The 20,705-nt window shown below is 36.9% G+C and overlaps 3 protein-coding genes and 1 pseudogene across 3 annotated transcripts; all 4 read left to right on the top strand.

The window, feature by feature from the left end:
- Positions 1 to 4,306: 4,306 nt before the first annotated feature.
- On the top strand, positions 4,307 to 5,665 carry LOC110914262 (probable LRR receptor-like serine/threonine-protein kinase At3g47570). Its single transcript, XM_022159063.1, has one exon. It carries the CDS (start codon positions 4,307 to 4,309, stop codon positions 5,663 to 5,665), a length of 1,359 nt encoding a protein of 452 aa, XP_022014755.1.
- Positions 5,666 to 9,010: 3,345 nt separating this feature from the next.
- Positions 9,011 to 11,700, top strand: LOC110912546 (probable LRR receptor-like serine/threonine-protein kinase At3g47570). The gene is made up of 3 exons (XM_022157299.2): positions 9,011 to 10,013; positions 10,080 to 10,365; positions 11,505 to 11,700. The coding sequence occupies exons 1-3, from the start codon at positions 9,011 to 9,013 to the stop codon at positions 11,698 to 11,700; spliced, it is 1,485 nt and encodes a 494-aa protein (XP_022012991.2).
- Positions 11,701 to 16,527: 4,827 nt separating this feature from the next.
- LOC110914264 (BTB/POZ domain-containing protein POB1) lies at positions 16,528 to 17,644 on the top strand. The gene is made up of 2 exons (XM_022159064.2): positions 16,528 to 16,554; positions 16,954 to 17,644. The coding sequence occupies exons 1-2, from the start codon at positions 16,528 to 16,530 to the stop codon at positions 17,479 to 17,481; spliced, it is 555 nt and encodes a 184-aa protein (XP_022014756.1). The 3' UTR covers positions 17,482 to 17,644.
- A 1-nt stretch (position 17,645) lies between these two features.
- Positions 17,646 to 20,408, top strand: LOC110912547 (annotated as a pseudogene).
- Positions 20,409 to 20,705: the final 297 nt, after the last annotated feature.

Raw genomic sequence — 20,705 nt, 5'->3', positions numbered from 1 at the left:
GCCTATTGACTTTTAGGAAAAAACATATTTTTATGTGTTTTTTGGTCCAATGCGTTTTAGAAAAAACACATTTTGATGTGTTTTTAGTCTATTGCGTTTTAGGTAAAACACATTTTTATGTGTTTTTAGTTCATTGCGTTTTAGAAAAAAATAAAAACATTTTTTTTTGTGTTTTTTGTCTATTGCGTTTTAGGAAAAAACACATTTTTATGTGTTTTTTGTTCCAATGCGTTTTAGAAAAACACATTTTGAAGTGTTTTTAGTTCATTGCGTTTTAGGTAAAACAAATTTTTATGTGTTTTTAGTCCATTACGTTTTAGAAAAAAAAAAACATTTTCTTTTGTGTTTTTTGTCTAATGCGTTTTAGGAAAAACACGTTTTATGTGTTTTTTGATCCATTGCGTTTTAGAAAAACTTATTTTGAAGTGTTTTTAGTACATTGTGTTTTAGGTAAAACAATTTGTTTGTGTTTTTAGTCCATTTCGTTTTAGAAAAAAAACACTTTATTTTTTGTTTTTAGTTCTTTGCGTTTTAGAAAAAAATCATTCTTTTGTATTTTTTGTCTATTGTGTTTTACGCATTTGGGTTATTGAAAACTTATTGAGTAAATTACAACCGGTGCCCTTTACGTTTGCATAAAATTACAACCGGTGTCCTTTAACTAAAGAAATTACAGGCTCTGTCCTTTATTTTACCGGTTTTTAGCATGTTAGGTCCTTTAGACCTAACCTAGTTAAGTTTTTTTGGTTAAGTCTTACCATGTGCCTCTCACATGAGGGCAACATGGTCTTTTCATCTCAAATTTATATTAAAAAATGAAATAAATAAATCTCTTTTATCCCCTCCATTTTTTCAGTTAATTAAAACAAAAATATAACGCATGGTTTGAAATTGGAATTATAATCAATGTAAAATATTTAAATAATGAGTAGTCTTAACTTATAAAAATCTAACTAGGTTAGGGGCTAAAGGACATACCATGCTAAAAACTTGTAACATAAAAGACAGAGCATGTAATTTCTTTAGTTAAAGGACACTGGTTGTAATTTGATTCAAACGTAAAGGACACCGGTTGTAATTTACTCAAACTTTTTTTCAAAAGTGTAACAATAGTGTGCTCGTTTTAAAGATAAAAAACACTCATTTTTATAGTGCAATTTTTATAAAAAATAAATGTTGTATGGAAAAGTTATTAACATTTTAAAAACAGGGGGAACTAGAGGAGAGAGAAACTAATGACTTTGATGGACCAAAATACCCTTAGTAGAAGATACTTTATTTTATAAGTTAGAAATTGAAGAAACACGGAACTAATTTTAGGGTTAATTAGTTTGGTTTATGTTTCAAACATGAGGGTTAATCTTCTTTAACTTTCCCGAGCTCTGTAATGATCCGATCTTCCTGTAAAACAGAACACCGTTAGCTCGTTAAGAGAGGAATATGGGGGTTTCCCTCTTAACCAGACTCCAGCGTGAGAATAAGTATCTGCTTTGAGGAAATAAATGTGTTAAGAGTGAGAGTAGATGGGCTGATGGGCCTTGGGCCGGAAGGCGACAAACAGAGGATATCCTTCTTGTCTCACTGGTGTCGACCGTTAGTGCCTTCTAGAAGATTTCCGGTGCTGGCGCACCATGATTGAAGCCACGTGTCCCTGTCGTCGACCTTGCTGTCCCTCTGCCATCAGCAGGTAAGTGGAGATCATGGGGCAGGTGTCGCCGCCCTTTGATTGGTGCCACGTAGACGTCCTTGTGTACTTATTGTCTCATGCACGTCAGACGATCGTGAAGCACGATAGAGCACAGCCTGGTGGACGCTGATTGTCTCTTTCTTCTGCCACTTGTACCTTATGTACTTTCTGAAGTGGCCTTGCGCCCTAACCCTGCGCGGCCCTTTCTGAGCACGTAACTAGCCCGCGCAGGGTTGAAGGTGTTGAAGGCTCTTATTCAGAATGGTAAGTGCTGAAACTGATGTTGTCTCTTGTTTGGATCTCGCGCGAGGTCTGGCTTTGTTTAAGTAACCCGCGCAAGTCTAAGATTGATCAGTTTGCTGAATAAGGAGTATGGTCCAGCGCGCGACCTGAAAGGTCTGCGCGGCTTTTTGGGACCACAACCCTTCAGAAATAGAATTGTGAAATGGGTTGCGAGGCTCTTCAGTGTCTGAATTCGGAACATGAAAAGTCACTAACAAGTAGTCTTTAGATTTATGGATGGTTTAATACTTTAACATTTGATCCAAATCACATGTCAAGTAAAAGTTAAAAGTCCTCCATGGAATCATGGATAGTGTTTCCTGATTTTTCAATTAACACGATCAATTCCGGTAAACCTTGATGTGGAACTATCGCCAAGGACTTTCATACAATACTTTTTTTTCTAACAACTTTAAGATTCAGTTCCATCTTTTCCAAATTCACATACATTTCTTTTTGCACCAAATGATCACTGCTTTAGTCCAATAGCTGCTACCTTTAAGTTGGGTAAAACTTAAACCAAATGTTAGCTTTCACATACCCAAAAACTAAAAAATGTAAAGGCTCGTAGGACACTATAGAAAACTCATTCTTTTGTCTCATGCCTAATCGCTTCACCTAAAGTTATATTTTCTGAACTTCTCATAAAATACCGGTCTAACTGCTCTGTCAATGAAGATGAGAATGTTATGAGTGGAACACTTGTTAACAGTAGATACGATATTTGCTTTTATCACCTTTAAAAGGAGATAAAAGCAAATGCTGCCAAGCCGCAGTTTCATAAACCCTTGTTTAATAATACGGTCTGCCAACAGAAGTAGGGGGATACCCTAACTAAATGACGCAAGCTGAAAGAGAAAATCAACTTTTACTTTTAAAATCATGTAACCCGAACATGACTTGTTTAACCCATTTATATACACGTGTCAAACGGGTTGATAGGTTGGTTGAATTGTAATCAAGTTGTAAATGTGCTAATCAGGTTGATGAGTGTAAAAAATGGGTTAAAAGGGCCAAACTGGTTACTCGTTTTGTTAACCTAGCCCGACCCGGCCTTTATGTATTGGCATGGCTGCATATTGTTGACGACCTTATTGGCTATTATGTAACATTACTTACTTGCTATATAAGGGCAATTTGGTCAGAAAACCTACTATATTTGGAAGAAATGTGATTATAGTATTTTACGAACTTGAAAATATTTCATGATCTAGAAATTAAATTAAGAAAATAAATTCTTATTATTATGCATCACCAGGAAAAAAAACAAATAATTGTACAGTCATATACAACTCTTATGAACACCAAACGCAAAATTACAACGCAAATTAACTAGATATGACGAGTCAATCAAAGGTACCGAAGAAAATCAACTAGATATGATGAGTGTTCACATGTTTTCGTAACTTCTTCATTCTCGATTTTTAGTGTTCACGTGTTGGAAGTAAGGTAGGCTATATAGATGCGAGAGAACTTGTCAAAAGTATGAGAGAGATCTCACGGTCGATCGATGAAGCCAGGGTTGCCCTATGCATCCACCGTGTTCTTGTCTAGAGCACTTTTCACTCAAACTTTTAGCCGTTGTACAAAGTCAATATAAACTAGTAGTATACCCGTTTTAGTATTGTAGTGACAAGTTTTTAATTTACATTTACATGTATAATATGCCTACCCGAACAGGCTACTAACAGTAGATAAAAAAACATGATATGTAGCATTCTAACTAATTTTTATACAGCCAAAACAGTCACCACCAAAATTCAATAAAAAAACTGTATACTGAAATATCTAACTAATGTTTTCAAATTTTGACAGTCAAATGTATTCACAAAAGAAAAAAAAAATCATCTTGTGGGCTTGATGTTTGTCACTAAAGTGTTGTCTTTTTCCATCTTTGTGAAGCATTACATATCTCAACTATGATAAATAACACTGGTAGGGACATTTTTAAAGTTTTTTTGTCCTGTTTAGCGGTCACACGAAAAAAGAAGTGGAATTTTATTGGGATATATGGACACCGGTTAGCATGCAATGGCGGTCTAGTATAACTTGACTTGAGAAAAACATATGGCATAAAGATTCATGGATGAAGTTCCATGTAATGAACATACAGTCCCCATCATGGCAAGACTTATTTTCCACTGCTCACTTCAGTCCCATCATGGCAAGACTAAGAATGGGAGAGATCAAGTCAAATAAAACTTCATTCCAACTAGTGGGATTCCTCCGCACATCATGGCAAGACTTATTTTCCACCTTCTACTCATGGAAATGATATTTATAGGAACACCAGGAATCTCAAATCCCATAAAATAACCGTGTCAAAAACAAGATACAATGTTGTTGTTCATGACATACCTTTCAATATTCTTGCTATTATGCCCTGTGACACTTGCCAAAAACCATACCGATCACCTTGCCCTTCTGGCCATCAAATCAACCATCACTCTTGACCCACAAAATGTTCTCGAGACATGGAACGCCTCCATCCATTACTGCCAATGGCAAGGTGTTACATGTGGTCGTCGGCATCTTCGAGTCACCAAATTAGACCTTGAGTCTAGAGGCATAGTTGGTTCCTTGTCTCCGCACATTGGAAACTTGAGTTTTCTCAGAGTAATTAGTATTGAGAATAACACCTTTAATGGTGTAATCCCGCCTCAGTTAGGTAACTTATTTAGATTACATAAGCTATATCTCATGAACAATTCTTTTGAAGGTCAAGTTCTAGCCAGTTTATCAAACTGCACCAGACTTAAGGATCTTTGGCTGTCTTACAATAAACTAGGTGGAAAGTTCCCACACCAGCTTAGTTCTCTGGTGAACCTTATGAACATAACCTTTCATAATAATAATTTCACAGGAGGGGTTCCATCTTTCTTGGTAAATCTCACTTCTCTTATTTCCATATCAGCTGCGAACAATCATCTAGATGGAAGCATTCCACATGCTCTAGGTCAATTGCACAACTTGCAAAAAATTGAATTTGGAATTAACCAACTCCACGGTATGATCCCTCCATCCTTATACAATTTAACATCGTTAACAACTATAAGTTTCAAACACAATCAAATCAGCGGAGATTTACCAAAAGATATAGGGTTGCAACTACCTAAAATTGAGATTTTCGAGATAATAGGAAATAAATTTACAGGAACCATTCCATTCTCATTTTCCAACTGTTCAAACTTGGTAAAGCTTAGCTTGTCAGAAAACGGGTCCACTGGGAAAATTAACATAAATTTCAGTCAGATGTCAAATCTTAAGCTTCTTGAGCTATCTGATAACAATTTAGGAAGTTCGCAACCAGATGAGATGCACTTCATTGATTCCATGATCAATTGTAGCAATCTTGAAATGCTGCTTGTTCATGGAAACAATTTAAGAGGAGTTCTTCCTAGTTCTATAGGCAATCTCTCATCTCAAATTACACATCTAGCTTTTAGTAGAAACTCCATATATGGGCCCTTGCCTTCTTTGATCGGGAATCTTGAGAACTTAGAGTGGTTAAATATTGAATCTAATCTGCTCACAGGCATGATTCCTAGTGAACTTGGTAATCTGCGAAACTTAATATATTTATACCTAGCTCGAAACAGCTTCACTGGCAACTTTCCAGATTTTATAGGAAACCTGTCTTTGTTAGATCAATTGTGGTTACAGATTAGAAGGACAAATACCACCAAATCTTGGTAACTGCAGCAAATTAAAATATTTGAACCTTGCGAAAAACAATCTTACCGGCCCAATACCCATAGAGCTTTTTAAGTTATCTTCCATTTCTATACTTGTAGATCTTTCTCATAATCATCTACTTGGACCACTTCCTCAAGATATAGGGAAACTCAAAAGTTTGACATCACTCAATTTGTCACATAACCATCTGGTTGGCCCAATCCCAAATGCCATAGGAAGTTGCTCAAGCCTTGAGAACCTAGATATGAAAGCCAATTCATTTCAAGGCCCCATACCTCCCACAATGTCACACCCCAACCAATGGCGGAAACATCGGGATGAGACGAAGTGTGAAGATTGCTCGAGACATCATAACGCTAATAATTGTGACAAGTATTTAAATAATCGTTTCATTTCATTTCTAAAGAATCAAGTACAAGGTTTCGAAACATGGTACAACAACATGAATAATAAAATGATACAATACAAATACAATTCTTTCTAAGTGTGTATCTAAGCATCCTACTAGATTCCATGCATCGTCAACATCCACCTGTAACATGTTAAAATAAAGTTCAATGCAAAAGCAAAGGCGAGTATACAAGTTTGATACGTACATAGCAAAAGATAAGTTTGAACAATTCCTCATAGCAAGCATGTGATTCAAGATGAACATTTAAATATGATATGTGTCTAACATATCAAACCAAGAAAACGCAATATGCTCATGACATTACCGAAGATAAAGAGGCGGGTCGTTAATCCTATAGCGCTACATATGTCACGGTTTGGCTCGTACGAAGTTAATGATAAATTCAACACATAAGATTAATCCAAGTTTAAAGCATCAAGCCATCACGTATACAAGCATGTTATAGGAATGTTCATGTGTTTAAGCAAAATGTTCATGTGTAAGTTTGTTGATAGATAAACATGTTACACCCCAAAAGTGGTAAAAGTAAAAAAGGGGAATACGAGTATACTCACAAAGTTTGCATGTGCTTTCCGATTATCCAATTATTGACGAGTTGATGAGGTTAGAAGATTGAATGTGTAGGGTTAAAGTTCAAGTATGCTTAGAGTCGAGATTCGGTAATTAAAACAACATAAAAGTAAGATATGAGAATAGCATGAGAAAGTAATCATCTTTAACACTTAACACTTGTATGACACTTGGTAACCACAAGGGTTATGGTAATGTTTTCATGAGTTGAACACCCATAAGAATCACAACAAGGTTTAGGTCTTAGGTGATGTTCTACTACTTTAACATATAAACACGAGTTCAACATCAAAGGTTCGAATGAGTGTATATATATATCTAGGTTAAGTACTACATATTATTTAGTCCAATAATTCAAGTAGGAGGTAGAAGATTAGGATCTTCATTTAGGCACCTCGTGTTATCATAGATGTCATGTATGGGGTAGGAAGGACATGCTTCCATTTAGGAACCCCTTGAATGTTCACCACTTCACTTGATAAAAACAACCAAGGAGGGTCACGAACTAGGATTAGCACAATAACATAAACAACCTATCTATAGAGAAATCATCAAATCATGTGAGGATTGTATGTAGGACAACCCAAGTTGTTCCATAATCACTCATTCATCAAGATCTAAGCTTGACATGATTTGTGGGTTAAATACCCTAACAAAACAGAAAGTATTTGAGGTTTTAACCTCTGATTTATAGTGTCTCAACCTTGTTTTTAAGCCTAACTAACCATAGGAGTGGTTATAAGCATAAGGACATAGGTTTGAGTGAGTTAAACTCATGTCTAAACAAAGATTAATGAAAACAAACTTAAACAGTGGACTTTGAAGCCTTTTTGCCAGAGTTCCAGGGACTTGTTTGCTGTGAAACACCCCTAGAATCAAGGCCAAGGTCAAGCCAAGCGTTCTGGAAAAAGAATGGACCAAAACGGATAAGAAATGAAGAAGTTATGCCCATTTTCGTGAAGGGGTGTCAATCTGCTCGAACCTCCTGATGTTGCACGAATTTGGGACTGATTTGGAGTGGTTTGGATGAGTTTGTGAGTGTTTAGAAAAGTGAAAAATGCTTGGAGATGGGTTGACTTTTATAGGGAAGGATTAGGGTTTATGTTGGTTGAGTCTTTAATGCAATTAGGTGGGTGTTGTACATAAAAAAAAACAATTAAACACAACAATAATATGCATTGGCAGTTGCGATCGGCTGCTGCCATATTTTTTTTTCTTTTTGTGACAACTTTAGGTTAGGTAAAACACATATATGATGATAGGTTATTTTAACGTATACCTAATTATTTAATCAATTGCAACATGTGGTTAGTTGAATGATTGTAATTAAAACAAAGGAATAAATCAGCCTAAACGCTGTGTTCGATTGCTACTGTCCTACATTTAATCTTTTTATTTTTAACATGTTAATATGTATGCTTGTAGTATACATTATGTTTTGATGACATGTATTATTCATTTAATATGAATAAAGGTCAAGATGCATGCATATGGGGTTTTAACACTAAAAAAAAATGTTGATATTAGTTGTTGAGTTTGGCCGCAAGGCTGTTACCTTCTTTCTTTCTTTTTATTTTTTATTTTTTTGACAAAATAAATTGTTTAGATATTAGTAGTTTATTAATTTAATTAATATGTAAACATAACAATTATTATTAAAAGTGGATCATAAAAGAAACAATCTAAGAACAAAACTTAATCCAGCCGTTATTTTGGGCTGTGGATCTTGATTGGCCACAAGATTTTTCTTTTTATTTTGTCCACTATGATGTATATAAAAAAAAATGTAGATAATATGTTACTAGTATCTTAAGTTGAGAAAAGAAAATGGATTATCCATTTGATGCGAAAAGGGTTGGCCGAAGTCAGCTGGTCCAATTGGCATCTTTATATTTCGATTCTATTTCATTTGACTATTAATATGTATGTTGTATAATTTTACTATATGACTAAATAATTTATTTGGCATAAGAATATAGTTTACATATGTTAATGTTTAATTTACCCAAACGCATGAAATTAAATAAGTTTGTATAAAATAAAGTATAGGTTATGTATTGTGAACGTATGATCAAGCTTTGGCACGTAGAGGATATCCAAAATCACGTATTGATTGCAAGTTACTCATGTGTATACAAGGGTATGGGTATGTATCAAATGTATATAAGGATTAAATGTTTAAGCATGTAAAAATAAACGAAGTATATTTCGTATGAAATAATTATATTTGTTACGATCGAAGTCTCGGATTACAAGGTTACAAAAGGAAATATGATGATAAGAGAAGCAAGTTTCCAAAAATAGGAACACTAGACTCGCTTTCTAAATAAGGAAAGTTACGAAAAAGCTGGGCGTTACACACAATGATCACCTTAAGAGGTGTCAGAAACCTTGATCTTTCTAGTAATAACCTTTCTGGGCAGATTCCAAGATTCTTGGAGCAACTAAACCTGTCTTGTTTAAATTTGTCATTCAACAATCTTGAGGGGGAGGTACCTATTAGTGGTATCTTCAAGAACACAAGTACATTCGCAGTTGTTGGAAATAGTAGGCTATGTGGAGGCCTTCCTGAACTTGGCCTACCCAAGTGTGCCATGTCAGCAAGATCAAAAAAGGGTTTACATGTGGCGCGTGCTATTCTAGTTGTCATTGTGGTATGCACGTCCCTCATTATAGCAATGGTGTTGTCAGTACTGTTTTGTAGGAAACAGAAGAAGACACAAACACCGACAACGACAACAGGAGCTTCATTCATCCAACCACTTTCAAGGGTGTCTTATGGAAGCATACTCAAAGCCACAAATGAATTCTCCCAACAGAACCTAATCGGGATTGGGACTTTTAGTAAAGTTTATAAAGGTATCCTTGAACCAGATGGTGCCATGGTTGCCATCAAGATTCTAAATCTTGAAAATCAAGGAGCTTTAAAGAGTTTCATGGCAGAGTGTGAAGCTTTGAAAAACATAAGGCACCGTAATCTTGTAAAAATCATTACATCATGCTCGTCTGTTGATTTTCAAGGGAACGAATTCAAAGCTCTCATTTACGAGTTCATGTCAAATGGGAATCTTGAAAGGTGGCTACATCCAAGTTCAGAACAAGAAACTAAGACCGAAGAAGCTCCACGAAGATTAAGCCTTCGCGAAAGAGTAACAATTGCAACAGATCTGACTCATGCCATTCACTACCTCCACCAAGACTGTGAAGTACCCATAATTCACTGTGATCTGAAACCAAGCAACATCTTACTGGATAGTGAGATGGTTGCTCACATTGGCGATTTCGGGCTTGCAAAGTTTCTTCCATTAAAACCACACCAAAGCACTTCAATTGGAATAAGAGGCACAGCTGGATATGCAGCTCCCGGTAATTATTTGATTTCTAAAACTCTATTTTTGTGAAATTACTGATTTCATACAATTTCTTTGCAAGAGTATGGAGTTGGAAATAAGATGACAAAAGAAGGGGACATCTACAGCTTTGGGATATTGTTGTTAGAGATGATGACCGGAAGGAGACCAACAGATCCTTTTTTCCAACAAGGGTTGAACCTCCATGGCTATGTGAAGATGGCGTTGCCTGACCGTCTTATGGAAATCATTGAACCGGCGTTATTGTGTATCCATGAAGCTCCAAATATGAACCATGGTTACAGTAGTAATGAAGCAAGAAAGTTGAAGAGATTGGAAGAGATTATAATTTCATTAGCAAGAATTGGGTTGGCATGCTCCATGGAGTCTCCCAGAGAGAGAATGGATACAAGGAACATAGTTCATGAGCTGCATCGAGTCAGTGAATTAATAAATGTTATAACATCAAGGGGTGCTGGCGCAGCTGGCTAGCGCATAGGTCTCATAGCTATAATTGAGTTATCATGTGGTCGAGACTCGAGAGTTTGAGCCTCTTTCACCGCATTATGACATGATTCATTTAAAATCTTTCATAATAAATCATGTCTTTTTATAAATTCATTTACAATCTTTTATAATAAATCATGTCTTTTTATAAATTCATTTAAAATCTTTTATAATAAAAATTTTTATTATGCGTTTTATATCTCTGTAAGAATATCTTTTAGAAGAACATTGTTCTTAACGTCAAAATCAATAAAAATGGCATAAGTTCTTCAGACAAAGCCGCAAAAGTTTTGATAGCCTACAAACCTTCTTTGTAACTTGAACAAACTTCTCTTTACATTCTGAACTAAGGGGACCCGGGGCACCCGCAGTAAGCAAAGTGGGTACCCCTTACTTGGTCCCAAACACCGCCGCCGGTGGTGTGGATAGGGGCAGGGTTAAGTTGCTACCGATGTGGTTGTGTGCGTGGATTGATGAAGATGACCGTACGGTCGAATGTCTTTTATATTTTACGTTTTTCTTATTATTATTTTTTAAATACTATAAAACCATAACCAACTTGTACCACAATCACAAAAATTTAACCACACAATTCTCAAATACTCTCCATAGATTCACTCACCCACAATATTTTTAGACCATGTCTCACAAATTTTACACTCCACTGTTCGAAAACCTAATGCATTATTTTCAGACGATAGTTGTTAAATCTGAGTTTACAAGGTTTGTGAATAACTAACAATTGAGCTCAAAACAATTTTGTATTGTAAAAAGATAAGTAATCACAAACGAGAAATCATCATCAACAATTGTTTTTCATTAATAAAAAAGATTCAAATGTTTTACAGAATGTTGACTCTATAGACCCCCCTCAGGACTGATTGTTCACTATAACAAAACTGTTCGTTCAAAGACATAACCAGGTAATTAAGCTTCCTCAAAGTAAAATTCAAAATATTTATTTATTAGTGATTAATCTAATTTTTCTTAACAATGGCAGGTTTAGAAAGGCGATTCTTGGATTGCCATTTGCTATTGTAGAGGCGATTTTAGCTAGTGATGATCTCCAACTGAACTCAGAAAATGCAGTTTACCGATTTGTCCTCAAATGGGCCTCGGCTCACTACCCTGATTATAATGAGCGCCGCGAAATCATCGCGACTCGTCTTGCAAATTTATCCGTTTCCCTTACATGACACGTAGAATGCTTGCAGAGGTCCTCACTTGCCCAGAGTTTAACCCTGAATTTGCTCAGAAGGTAGTAAGGGAAGCGCTTTCTTTCAAATCCAAGGTCCCAACCATGGAACATCAAGTCCCAATCGAATAAGAAAACTTAAACACAATTCTGGAATTAGCTCTCCACTTTATTTGATCAAAGAAAAATTACTCAAAAACTTCGATCTCAATCCTTGCTACAACTCAGCAGGATTGTTACAATATATAGGCCATTATCTCGGCACTCATAACCCAACTACAATACTAATTCCCTCCCAGTAGATAATTACAAAAATATCTCTTTTATAATTATCCTAATCTAATTTAAATAAACTAGATAAATAAAAGAAACACAATTGGGTTATAACTCTTCCCATTATGTCGATCAACTATCATAGGCTCGATATCGATCGGGAATTAGTTATTTCGGCCAACAATCACCCCCCTAATTTCCGACTCGAACTAGGAAGGTCTTCTACGCCAAGCTTTTCTCGCATCTCCGAAAACTTGATTCTTGCAAGTGCCTTAGTAAGTATATCAGCTCGTTGCTCGTCCCCACTTATATACTCGATTGCAACTAACTCATTCTCCACACATTCTCTAATGAAATGATACCTTGTATCGATGTGTTTGCTCCGACCATGGAAAACCGGATTCTTCATTAGTGCGATCGCCGATTTGTTATCAACATGTAAAATAATCTTTTGAAGTGGTTCTCCCTTTATTTCTCTATAAAGACTTCGTAACCAAATCGCTTGACATGCAGCAGATGTAGCGGCCATAAACTCGGCCTCACAAGAGGATAAAGCCACGGTGTTTTGTTTCTGAGAACACCAAGTGATTGGTGATTCTCCGTAATAAAATACATGACCAGTTGTACTCTTTCCATCATCTTTATCCGTGTTGTGGCTACTGTCGCTATACCCGGAGATCACCTTTCCCCCACCTCGTTTATATAGAATTCCATAACTCGAAGTTCCAGATATAAACCGAAGTATTTGTTTAATTGCAACCATATGAGAAGTCTTTGGAGATTGCATATATCGACTTGCAATTCCTACCGAATATGAGAGATCAGGCCTCGTGTGTAATAAATAGCGTAGACATCCTACGAGCCTTCGATACCTTGTTTCATTCACAGGTTCACCTTTCTCGTCTTTAGTGAATTTAATTCCGGGATCTAATGGAACTTTAGCTGAATTACAGTTAAGTAATCCATTTTCTTTTAAAATCTTCCTGGCATAACCTTCTTGCTTGATTAAAACTCCTTTCTTGGTCTGAATCACTTCAATGCCGAGATAGTAAGATAAAAGTCCCAAATCACTCATCTCGAATTTCTTTTCCATCTCCTTCTTGAAATTTCCAATTTGATTAAGATCTGAACCGGTAATAATAAGGTCATCGACATACACTCCGACTATCAAACACTTCCTTCCCGAATGCTTCACATACACCGCTTGCTCTTGTTTACACCGTATGAAACCTAAACCCTTTAGTGTAGAATCAAGTTTAAGGTTCCACGCTCGTGGGGCTTGTCGCAAACCATAAAGAGCTTTTGTTAAACGGTATACCTTAGTCTCGTTCCCTTTCTTCACGAAACCTTCTGGTTGTGTAACGTACACTTCCTCTTTTAACTCACCATGTAAAAATGCCGACTTAACGTCTAGGTGGTGAATTTCCCACCCTTCGCATGCAGCCATAGCTATTATTAATCTCACCGTTTCCATGCGTGCTACGGGAGCGAAGGCTTCCTCAAAGTCTACTCCAAACTGTTGAACGTAACCTTTAGCGACAAGTCTTGCTTTATATTTAACGATATCTCCGTTAGCATCCCGCTTGAGTTTATATACCCATTTCAATCCGATGGGTTTTAGACCCTTTGGTAATTCAGTCAACGTCCATGTTCGATTTTTTTCAATTGACTCCAGCTCGATCTTCATTGCTTTTTCCCAGAATTTATTACCTTTTGCTTGTAAATAATTCATAGGTTCGTCTTCGCTGATTTGCAATAATTCATCATTCCGTTCTCGATTTACCCCGTCCTGAATAACATAATCTTTTAGCTTCGAAGGAATTGAATGAACTCGTGCTGACCGGCGAATTGGTGTTTGCACATCATCATTAAATTCTTGCTGAACCACATGCTCAGTTGCTTCAGTATTTTGACCAGCTCCATGACCATCATTTACCTCGTTTTCAGCTGCTGATGATGAACCGTGACCAGCAGGTGAAGATCCGTCCACAGTATGTGGTTCGGACCTGCTGGTTTGCGGCTCAGAACTCCTGCTCAGCTGCGAATCAGTGTTTTGCTCCCCTATTCCTTGATTTAATCTTGTTTCAATGATAAAATCATTGATATAGGGCTGCTCCGATTCTTTCTTCCATGACCAACACCGATTTTCAATAAAGCCAACCGTCCTTCTGACTATAATTTGATTCTGAACTGGATCATACATTCTGTAGGCTTTTGAACCAGGTTCAGAACCGAAATAAACAAGTGGTTGTCCTCGGTCATCAAGTTTCTGTAGGTTTATTTTTGGCTCAGTTGCAAATCCTACACACCCAAATACCCTTAAATGATGAATATTGGGTTTTCTTCCAAGCAATGCTTCATACGGAGTCTTTGAATTAAGTGCTTTAGTAGAGACACGATTTAGCACATAAACACTGTGCTTAGCCGCTTCTCCCCAAAACTTTTGAGGAACCTTCATCGTTTTCAACATGCAACGTACGGCTCCGATTACAGTCCGGTTTCGTCTTTCAACAACGCCGTTCTGTTGTGGGGAATACGGGGCCGTTAATTGTCTTCTGATTGCATTTGTCTCGCACCAGTTGAGAAATTCTTTAGAAGTAAATTCACCCCCACGATCGGTTCTTAATGTCCCGATCTTCAGCCCCGTATCTGCTTCAACAAGGCCTCTAAATCTTTTAAAGAATTCGAAAGCTTGATCCTTAGTCTTCAAGAGCATGCACCACATGTATCGTGAATAGTCGTCCACGATAAGGAACATGTACCTGTTCCCGGCTGGAGTAGATGGTGATATAGGTCCACATAAGTCCCCATGAAGGAGCTCGAGTGGTCTTGATGCTCGAAAACTAGCTTGATCAGGATATGGTTTCTGTACTTGCTTTCCTATCAAACATGAATCACATATATTTGTAACATGATTAACTTTGGGCATACCTCGCACCATAGCTTTTGAACTTAGGCTCTTCATCGTCTCGAAGTTTAGGTGACCTAAACGGGCATGCCAAAGCCATGCATCATTGTCTAGTTTTGACATTAGACAAACCGATGAACCGATCGAGAGTTTGATTTTGTAGAGACGATTTGCCGACCGGAAAACTCTCATCATCAATCTTCTAGTGTTATCATAAACTAATAACACGTTTTCTTCCATAACCACTTTGCATCCTGTTTCTGTGATTTGGCCAAGACTAATAATATTGCTCCGGAGGCTTGGTATGTAATAAACATCAGTTAGGAGCCGATGTTCTCCTTTCTTGTTAATGAACAGAATAGATCCTTTTCCTGCAATATTAACACAAGAGTCGTCTCCGAATCTGACCTTCCCGGTTACCCGCCCGTTCAATTCAGAAAAAAGAGTTTTGTTACCCGTCATATGGTTCGACGCTCCGTTGTCGAGATACCAAAGATTCTCCTCCATTGACTCGGATTCGAATTTTCGGGGAATAACTTTTTCTTCATTTAAGAAAATTGTCTCTTCCGAACATCTTGCCATAAACAAAGCTGGCTCAGTTTCTTCAGCATTAAGAAGATTTGCTTCTGGCGTCTTCGATTTTCGTTCCGGGCACTCGGATGCATAGTGTCCGTATTGGTCACAGCGAAAACATTGAATCTCGCTTTTGTCTTTTCTTAACTTTTGTTTATCATCAGTTTTCGTATTGTTTTGATGTCTTGTTACACGTCCCCTTCCTGACCCACGACCACCTCTACCACGGCCTCGGCCAGATTGACCTTCCCCACGTCGGCCTTGAACATCACTCGTTTTGCCTTTGTTGGAAGTTTCAACTTTAGTAAACAAAAGTTTACTCGGTCCTTCGTTCTGGTCCTCATCTTCTTTAATGCGTTCTTCATAAGCTTTAAGGCGACCTACAACATCATCAAAACCAATCGTTTTAAGATCCACAGCTTGCTCAATAGATGCCACCATGTGAATAAATTTCCTTGGTAACCCGTTAAGAAATCTTTTCACCATCTTTGACTCATCGATCGCAGCCCCTAGCGAAGTTGCTTTTGACGCCAGACATGATAGCTTCCCAGCAAAGTCATCTATCTTCCCGGGATCCTTCATCTTCATGTTTTCGAACTCCGCCATCAAAGTTTGGAGTCTGGCTTCTCGTACACGATCTGCTCCTAAATTACGAGTTTTGATAGCTTCCCACATCTCTTTCACAGTAGCCAGATTCCCAACCTGCAAGATTTGATCTTCCGGGATGGCTTGAAATAGTAACGCTATTGCCATCGCGTTCTTCTTCACATCCGCCTGAGTTCCAGGGTCGATTTGATCCCATACCCCATGTACCGTAAAAATGGCTTTCATCCTCATGCCCCACGTTGTATAATTTATTGCTGTTAACATAGGACAATGAATAGAAGCCATACCAGTCTCCTTTACACCGGCGACGTTAGAACCTGAATCTCCCACCATTCTTGACCTAGGCTTTTTCCTGTGATAAGTGACTGGAGTTTTCTGATCCAGTCCTTCGGATCTTTGTTGCTGATCTCCTGCTCGATATCAGATTCTGAAAATCACTGCTGACTGCGTCCCTGCGATCTTCTTGATATGCGACTCTCACAATCAGATCTACTAGTCTGATCGTGTTCTTGATTTCTTGATCAAGAGGCAATCAATCGAGAAATTGAACCGGCTCTGATACCAATTCAAGTCCCAATCGAATAAGAAAACTTAAACACAATTCTGGAATTAGCTCTCCACTTTATTTGATCAAAGAAAAATTACTCAAAAACTTCGATCTCAATCCTTGCTACAACTCAGCAGGATTGTTACAATATATAGGCCATTATCTCGGCACTCATAACCCAACTACAATACTAATTCCCTCCCAGTAGATAATTACAAAAATATCTCTTTTATAATTATCCTAATCTAATTTAAATAAACTAGATAAATAAAAGAAACACAATTGGGTTATAACTCTTCCCATTATGTCGATCAACTATCATAGGCTCGATATCGATCGGGAATTAGTTATTTCGGCCAACAGAACATACATATATCATTCATGATCACTCTATTCTTAACCGTTGGTTTGTGGAACGGGCCTACAAGGCCCGCTCCATCAAGATGGTTGAATACGAACAGCCAATCCCACATTGTGTGGTCTACTTTAATTTGAAACGTGACGTGTGTGCAAGTTTATCTCCATCGGGGATGGTTAAATCTGAAGCATTTAACTTGGGTAGTCACCGTGATCACTGGTTTTGCTTAGTGGCCCGATGTAACACGGACTGTTTCGGGCTTTATCTGGGTATGCTGGACGATGACCAGCGCCCGCTGTCAGTTCGTTTTGCATTTGAGTATGAGTTTGCAGCAATGTCAAAGCGCACTAACGAGTTTGTTAGCAGGAGGAAAGGACTTTGTACATTCAGCTATAAATGGGCAATTGGGATCCACAATATGTTTGCAATTCCGTGGACTTCGTTTATTGGAGAAGACAGCGTTTATTTCGTTGATGGTGTTCTTCATCTTAGGGCTGAGCTTACTCAGCTTAGCTAAGATTCGTTGAGAAACTAACAGAAGACAATCTCTTAGATTTCATGTAATTTTGGTTGAAGATTAGTATATGTGATTATTTATAAGAGATTAAATCGTAGACGGATTTTTGATTGTGTTGTATGGTTTTATGTTAGTTAAATAATTATGGCTACATGTTAGTAAATGTTATTTAGCACATAGTTTCTTATTTATATTTATAGCTTAATTTCATATGATTAGTTCAGTTAAGTACCCACAACAGAAAGGAAAAGGATATCGGTACACGACTTTGTTAGAAAGCTACATATGAGGAACAAGAAATATCAAGGTACATTTCTCAAACACCAAATTTAGTTTACAATTTTGTGAATCCACAACAATTTCGAATCAACAAACCCATGTTTCTTAAACTGTAACTAATGGGTTTTTTTTTTTTTTTTTTTTTTTGATTGTGGACAGATTTGGGATGTAGGATCAGGACAGTTAAGGTTGACGCTAACAGGGCATATAGAACAAGTTTGAGGTACGGTTACCATTTAGCGGTGGCAATTTCGACCCATTTACTTATGAATGGTGTGATTCGTGTTACATGTTGTTCTTGACAGATCAAACGATTCAAACCTCTCAAATAAAATGTATCATCCAAAAAGGAAACGAGTTGAACTGTTTGAAGTCCCCAAAGTGTATTCTTGATGCATAAAGCCTCTTAAGTCATTTTATTCAAAATATTTAGATTATTATTGCAATAATATAGTCATTATTAATTTTTACTGCAGGGCTTGCTGTTAGCACTAGGCATTCTTACATGTTTTCTGCTTGTGATGACAAACAAGTTAAATGCTTTCTAAGATTACCGACCAAAATAATTTTATTTTACTTTCTGTATGTGTTACACTTTCTAAGATTAATTTTGTTTTTTTGTTTTTGCTATAAAAGGTTATACGGGAATACCACGGCAATCTGAGTGGTGTGTATTGCTTAGAACTTCATCCCACTATTGATGTTCTTTTAACCAATGGTCGTGATTCTATTTGTCGGGTTTGAAGTTACAATTTTTTTAAAGTTAGCAATTCATAAAATATAAAGTTCACGAAATTTTGAAGTCATTTGGCACGACAACAATTTCAGGCATGGGACATTCGCAGCAAGACGCAAATTCATGCTCTTTCGGGTCATGGTGATACGGTCAGTTTAGTTTTTACGCTGACCTATGGTAAGCAGTAAGATTAAATAATGTAGCAATGACTTATTTTTCTTTTAATCATTAAATGCTTCATGCAGTACATCTTTTTGCAGGATCCACAAGTTATAACTGGCTCCCATGGTTCAACCGTAAAGTTTTGGGATCTAAGAAATGGTAGTTGTTTATTTTAGTTGAATGGTGAATACCTGTTGAATTAGATATTTGTATTTAACATTTTAACCAATTATTACTCTGGTAGGTAAAGCTTTGGCGACTCTTACTCATCATAAGAAATCTGTACGCGCATTGGCCCAACATCCTACCTAGTATGTAACTCCACTTTATATTGGTTTTTCTCACATTATAATTAAAAAGGTTTCGTTTTCGGTAACATTTTCTTTTTCTTTCGACATTGCAGGGATAGTTTCACTTCAGCATCAGCTGACGATATAAAAAAGTTCACTCTTCCTAGAGGAGAATTTTTGCATAACATGCTGTGAGTGTTCTACTAATCAATTGATTCATCAGAATATATACTGAGCTATTTTTAAGTAAAACTAACATGTCTTTTTTTTAATATCCAATATATCTTTAGCACCCAACAGAAGACTATAATTAATGCAATGACAGTTAATCAAGAGGGAGTCTTGGCTACCGGAGGTGGGAGTTTTTTTTTTTTTTTTTTTTTTTAACAGATATGACTGCATTTATAAAGTTTTCTGCGCCCCCCCCCCCCTCTGAATATATGTTTATTTATTGATATTGATCTTTACGATGAAAAGGTGACAATGGGAGTTTGTCGTTCTGGGACTCGAAAAGCGGTCATTGTTTCCAACAATCCCGAACAATCGTTCAACCCGGTACATACCTTTTTGACCTTGAAACACCAATCATCTACCTCTGCATGTATTTAAAGTAGGGGAGTTCAGTATTTGAATAATACTCGAAAAAAGCCGAAATTCGAGTTGAACTGAATTCGAATTCGGCCTTTGAGTTTTCAGACCGGAAGAGAAGCCAATTCACATTCAGATTTTGGTTTTCGAATTGAATTCAAATTTGTGCTTTTTAACCTAACCGACCCGTATATTTGAATTCGAATTGTATATGCATTTTTTTTTAATTTATTTTACTTTTTGCATAATTCGATTTACCCTAATATTGTTGAACACCCCTAATTTAAAGGTTGCAAATTTGCTTATGATATTGTCGATTTCGGTTATGCTTTATCTCTTAAAAGGGTCAAATGGGTCGAAACTCGAAAGGTTATTTTTAACAAAGAAAACATCCTAAATCATTTTATATTATAAAATTAGTTTATTATTGAAGCATTATTAGTTCTTGTCAAACGGTCCTGGCCCATACCCCAAATATGAGCTGTTCAGGAAGATTATATGAATAATGTATTTGTTATTTCAGGGTCATTAGATAGCGAGGCTGGAATCCACGCGTTATCTTACGACATAACGGGCTCGAGGCTGGTTACATGTGAAGCTGACAAATCAATCAAAATGTGGAAAGAAGACGAAAATGCCACTCCCGAAACTCACCCTGTCAACTTCAAAGCTCCTATCGACATTCGGAGGTTTTAATTGTAATTTACAGGGATTATTGTTTGTTTATTTTTAAATATTTTTAAAGAAATTTTAAAAATAGTAAAGATATGGTGACACAAATGGGACCAGTGTTTGTTTAGCATGTCTAAGAAAGGAGGGCATTTGCAGATTACTCATGAAAGTATGCTTCCTGATCCTCAAAGGTTATGTAGCATGCCACTTAATTTACTCATGACATGGGGTTGTTGTAAAGCATGTTTGACTTGGTCAAACTCTACTTTTTGAGGGACCAAAATTTCCACTTGAAATGACCAGCTTAAAAGGACCAAATTGTCCAGATAACATAAATACTAGAATAAAACTTTAGGTGTTCCGCATAAGGACTATTATGCAACCAATATCTTGGTTTGTCCTAGATTTACCTTCATCTTCCATTTTATTTTTATATATCTCATTTACATCGGTCCCCAATGTCAATCCTGATGGTCAGTGGTGAAGCTTGAGATTTC

This window comes from Helianthus annuus, chromosome 16 (genome assembly GCF_002127325.2).
Source record: "Helianthus annuus cultivar XRQ/B chromosome 16, HanXRQr2.0-SUNRISE, whole genome shotgun sequence".
Taxonomy (NCBI): domain Eukaryota; kingdom Viridiplantae; phylum Streptophyta; class Magnoliopsida; order Asterales; family Asteraceae; genus Helianthus; species Helianthus annuus.
The sequence above is the reverse complement of the archived record's forward strand: the minus strand, read 5'-3'. Positions and strand labels throughout refer to the sequence as shown.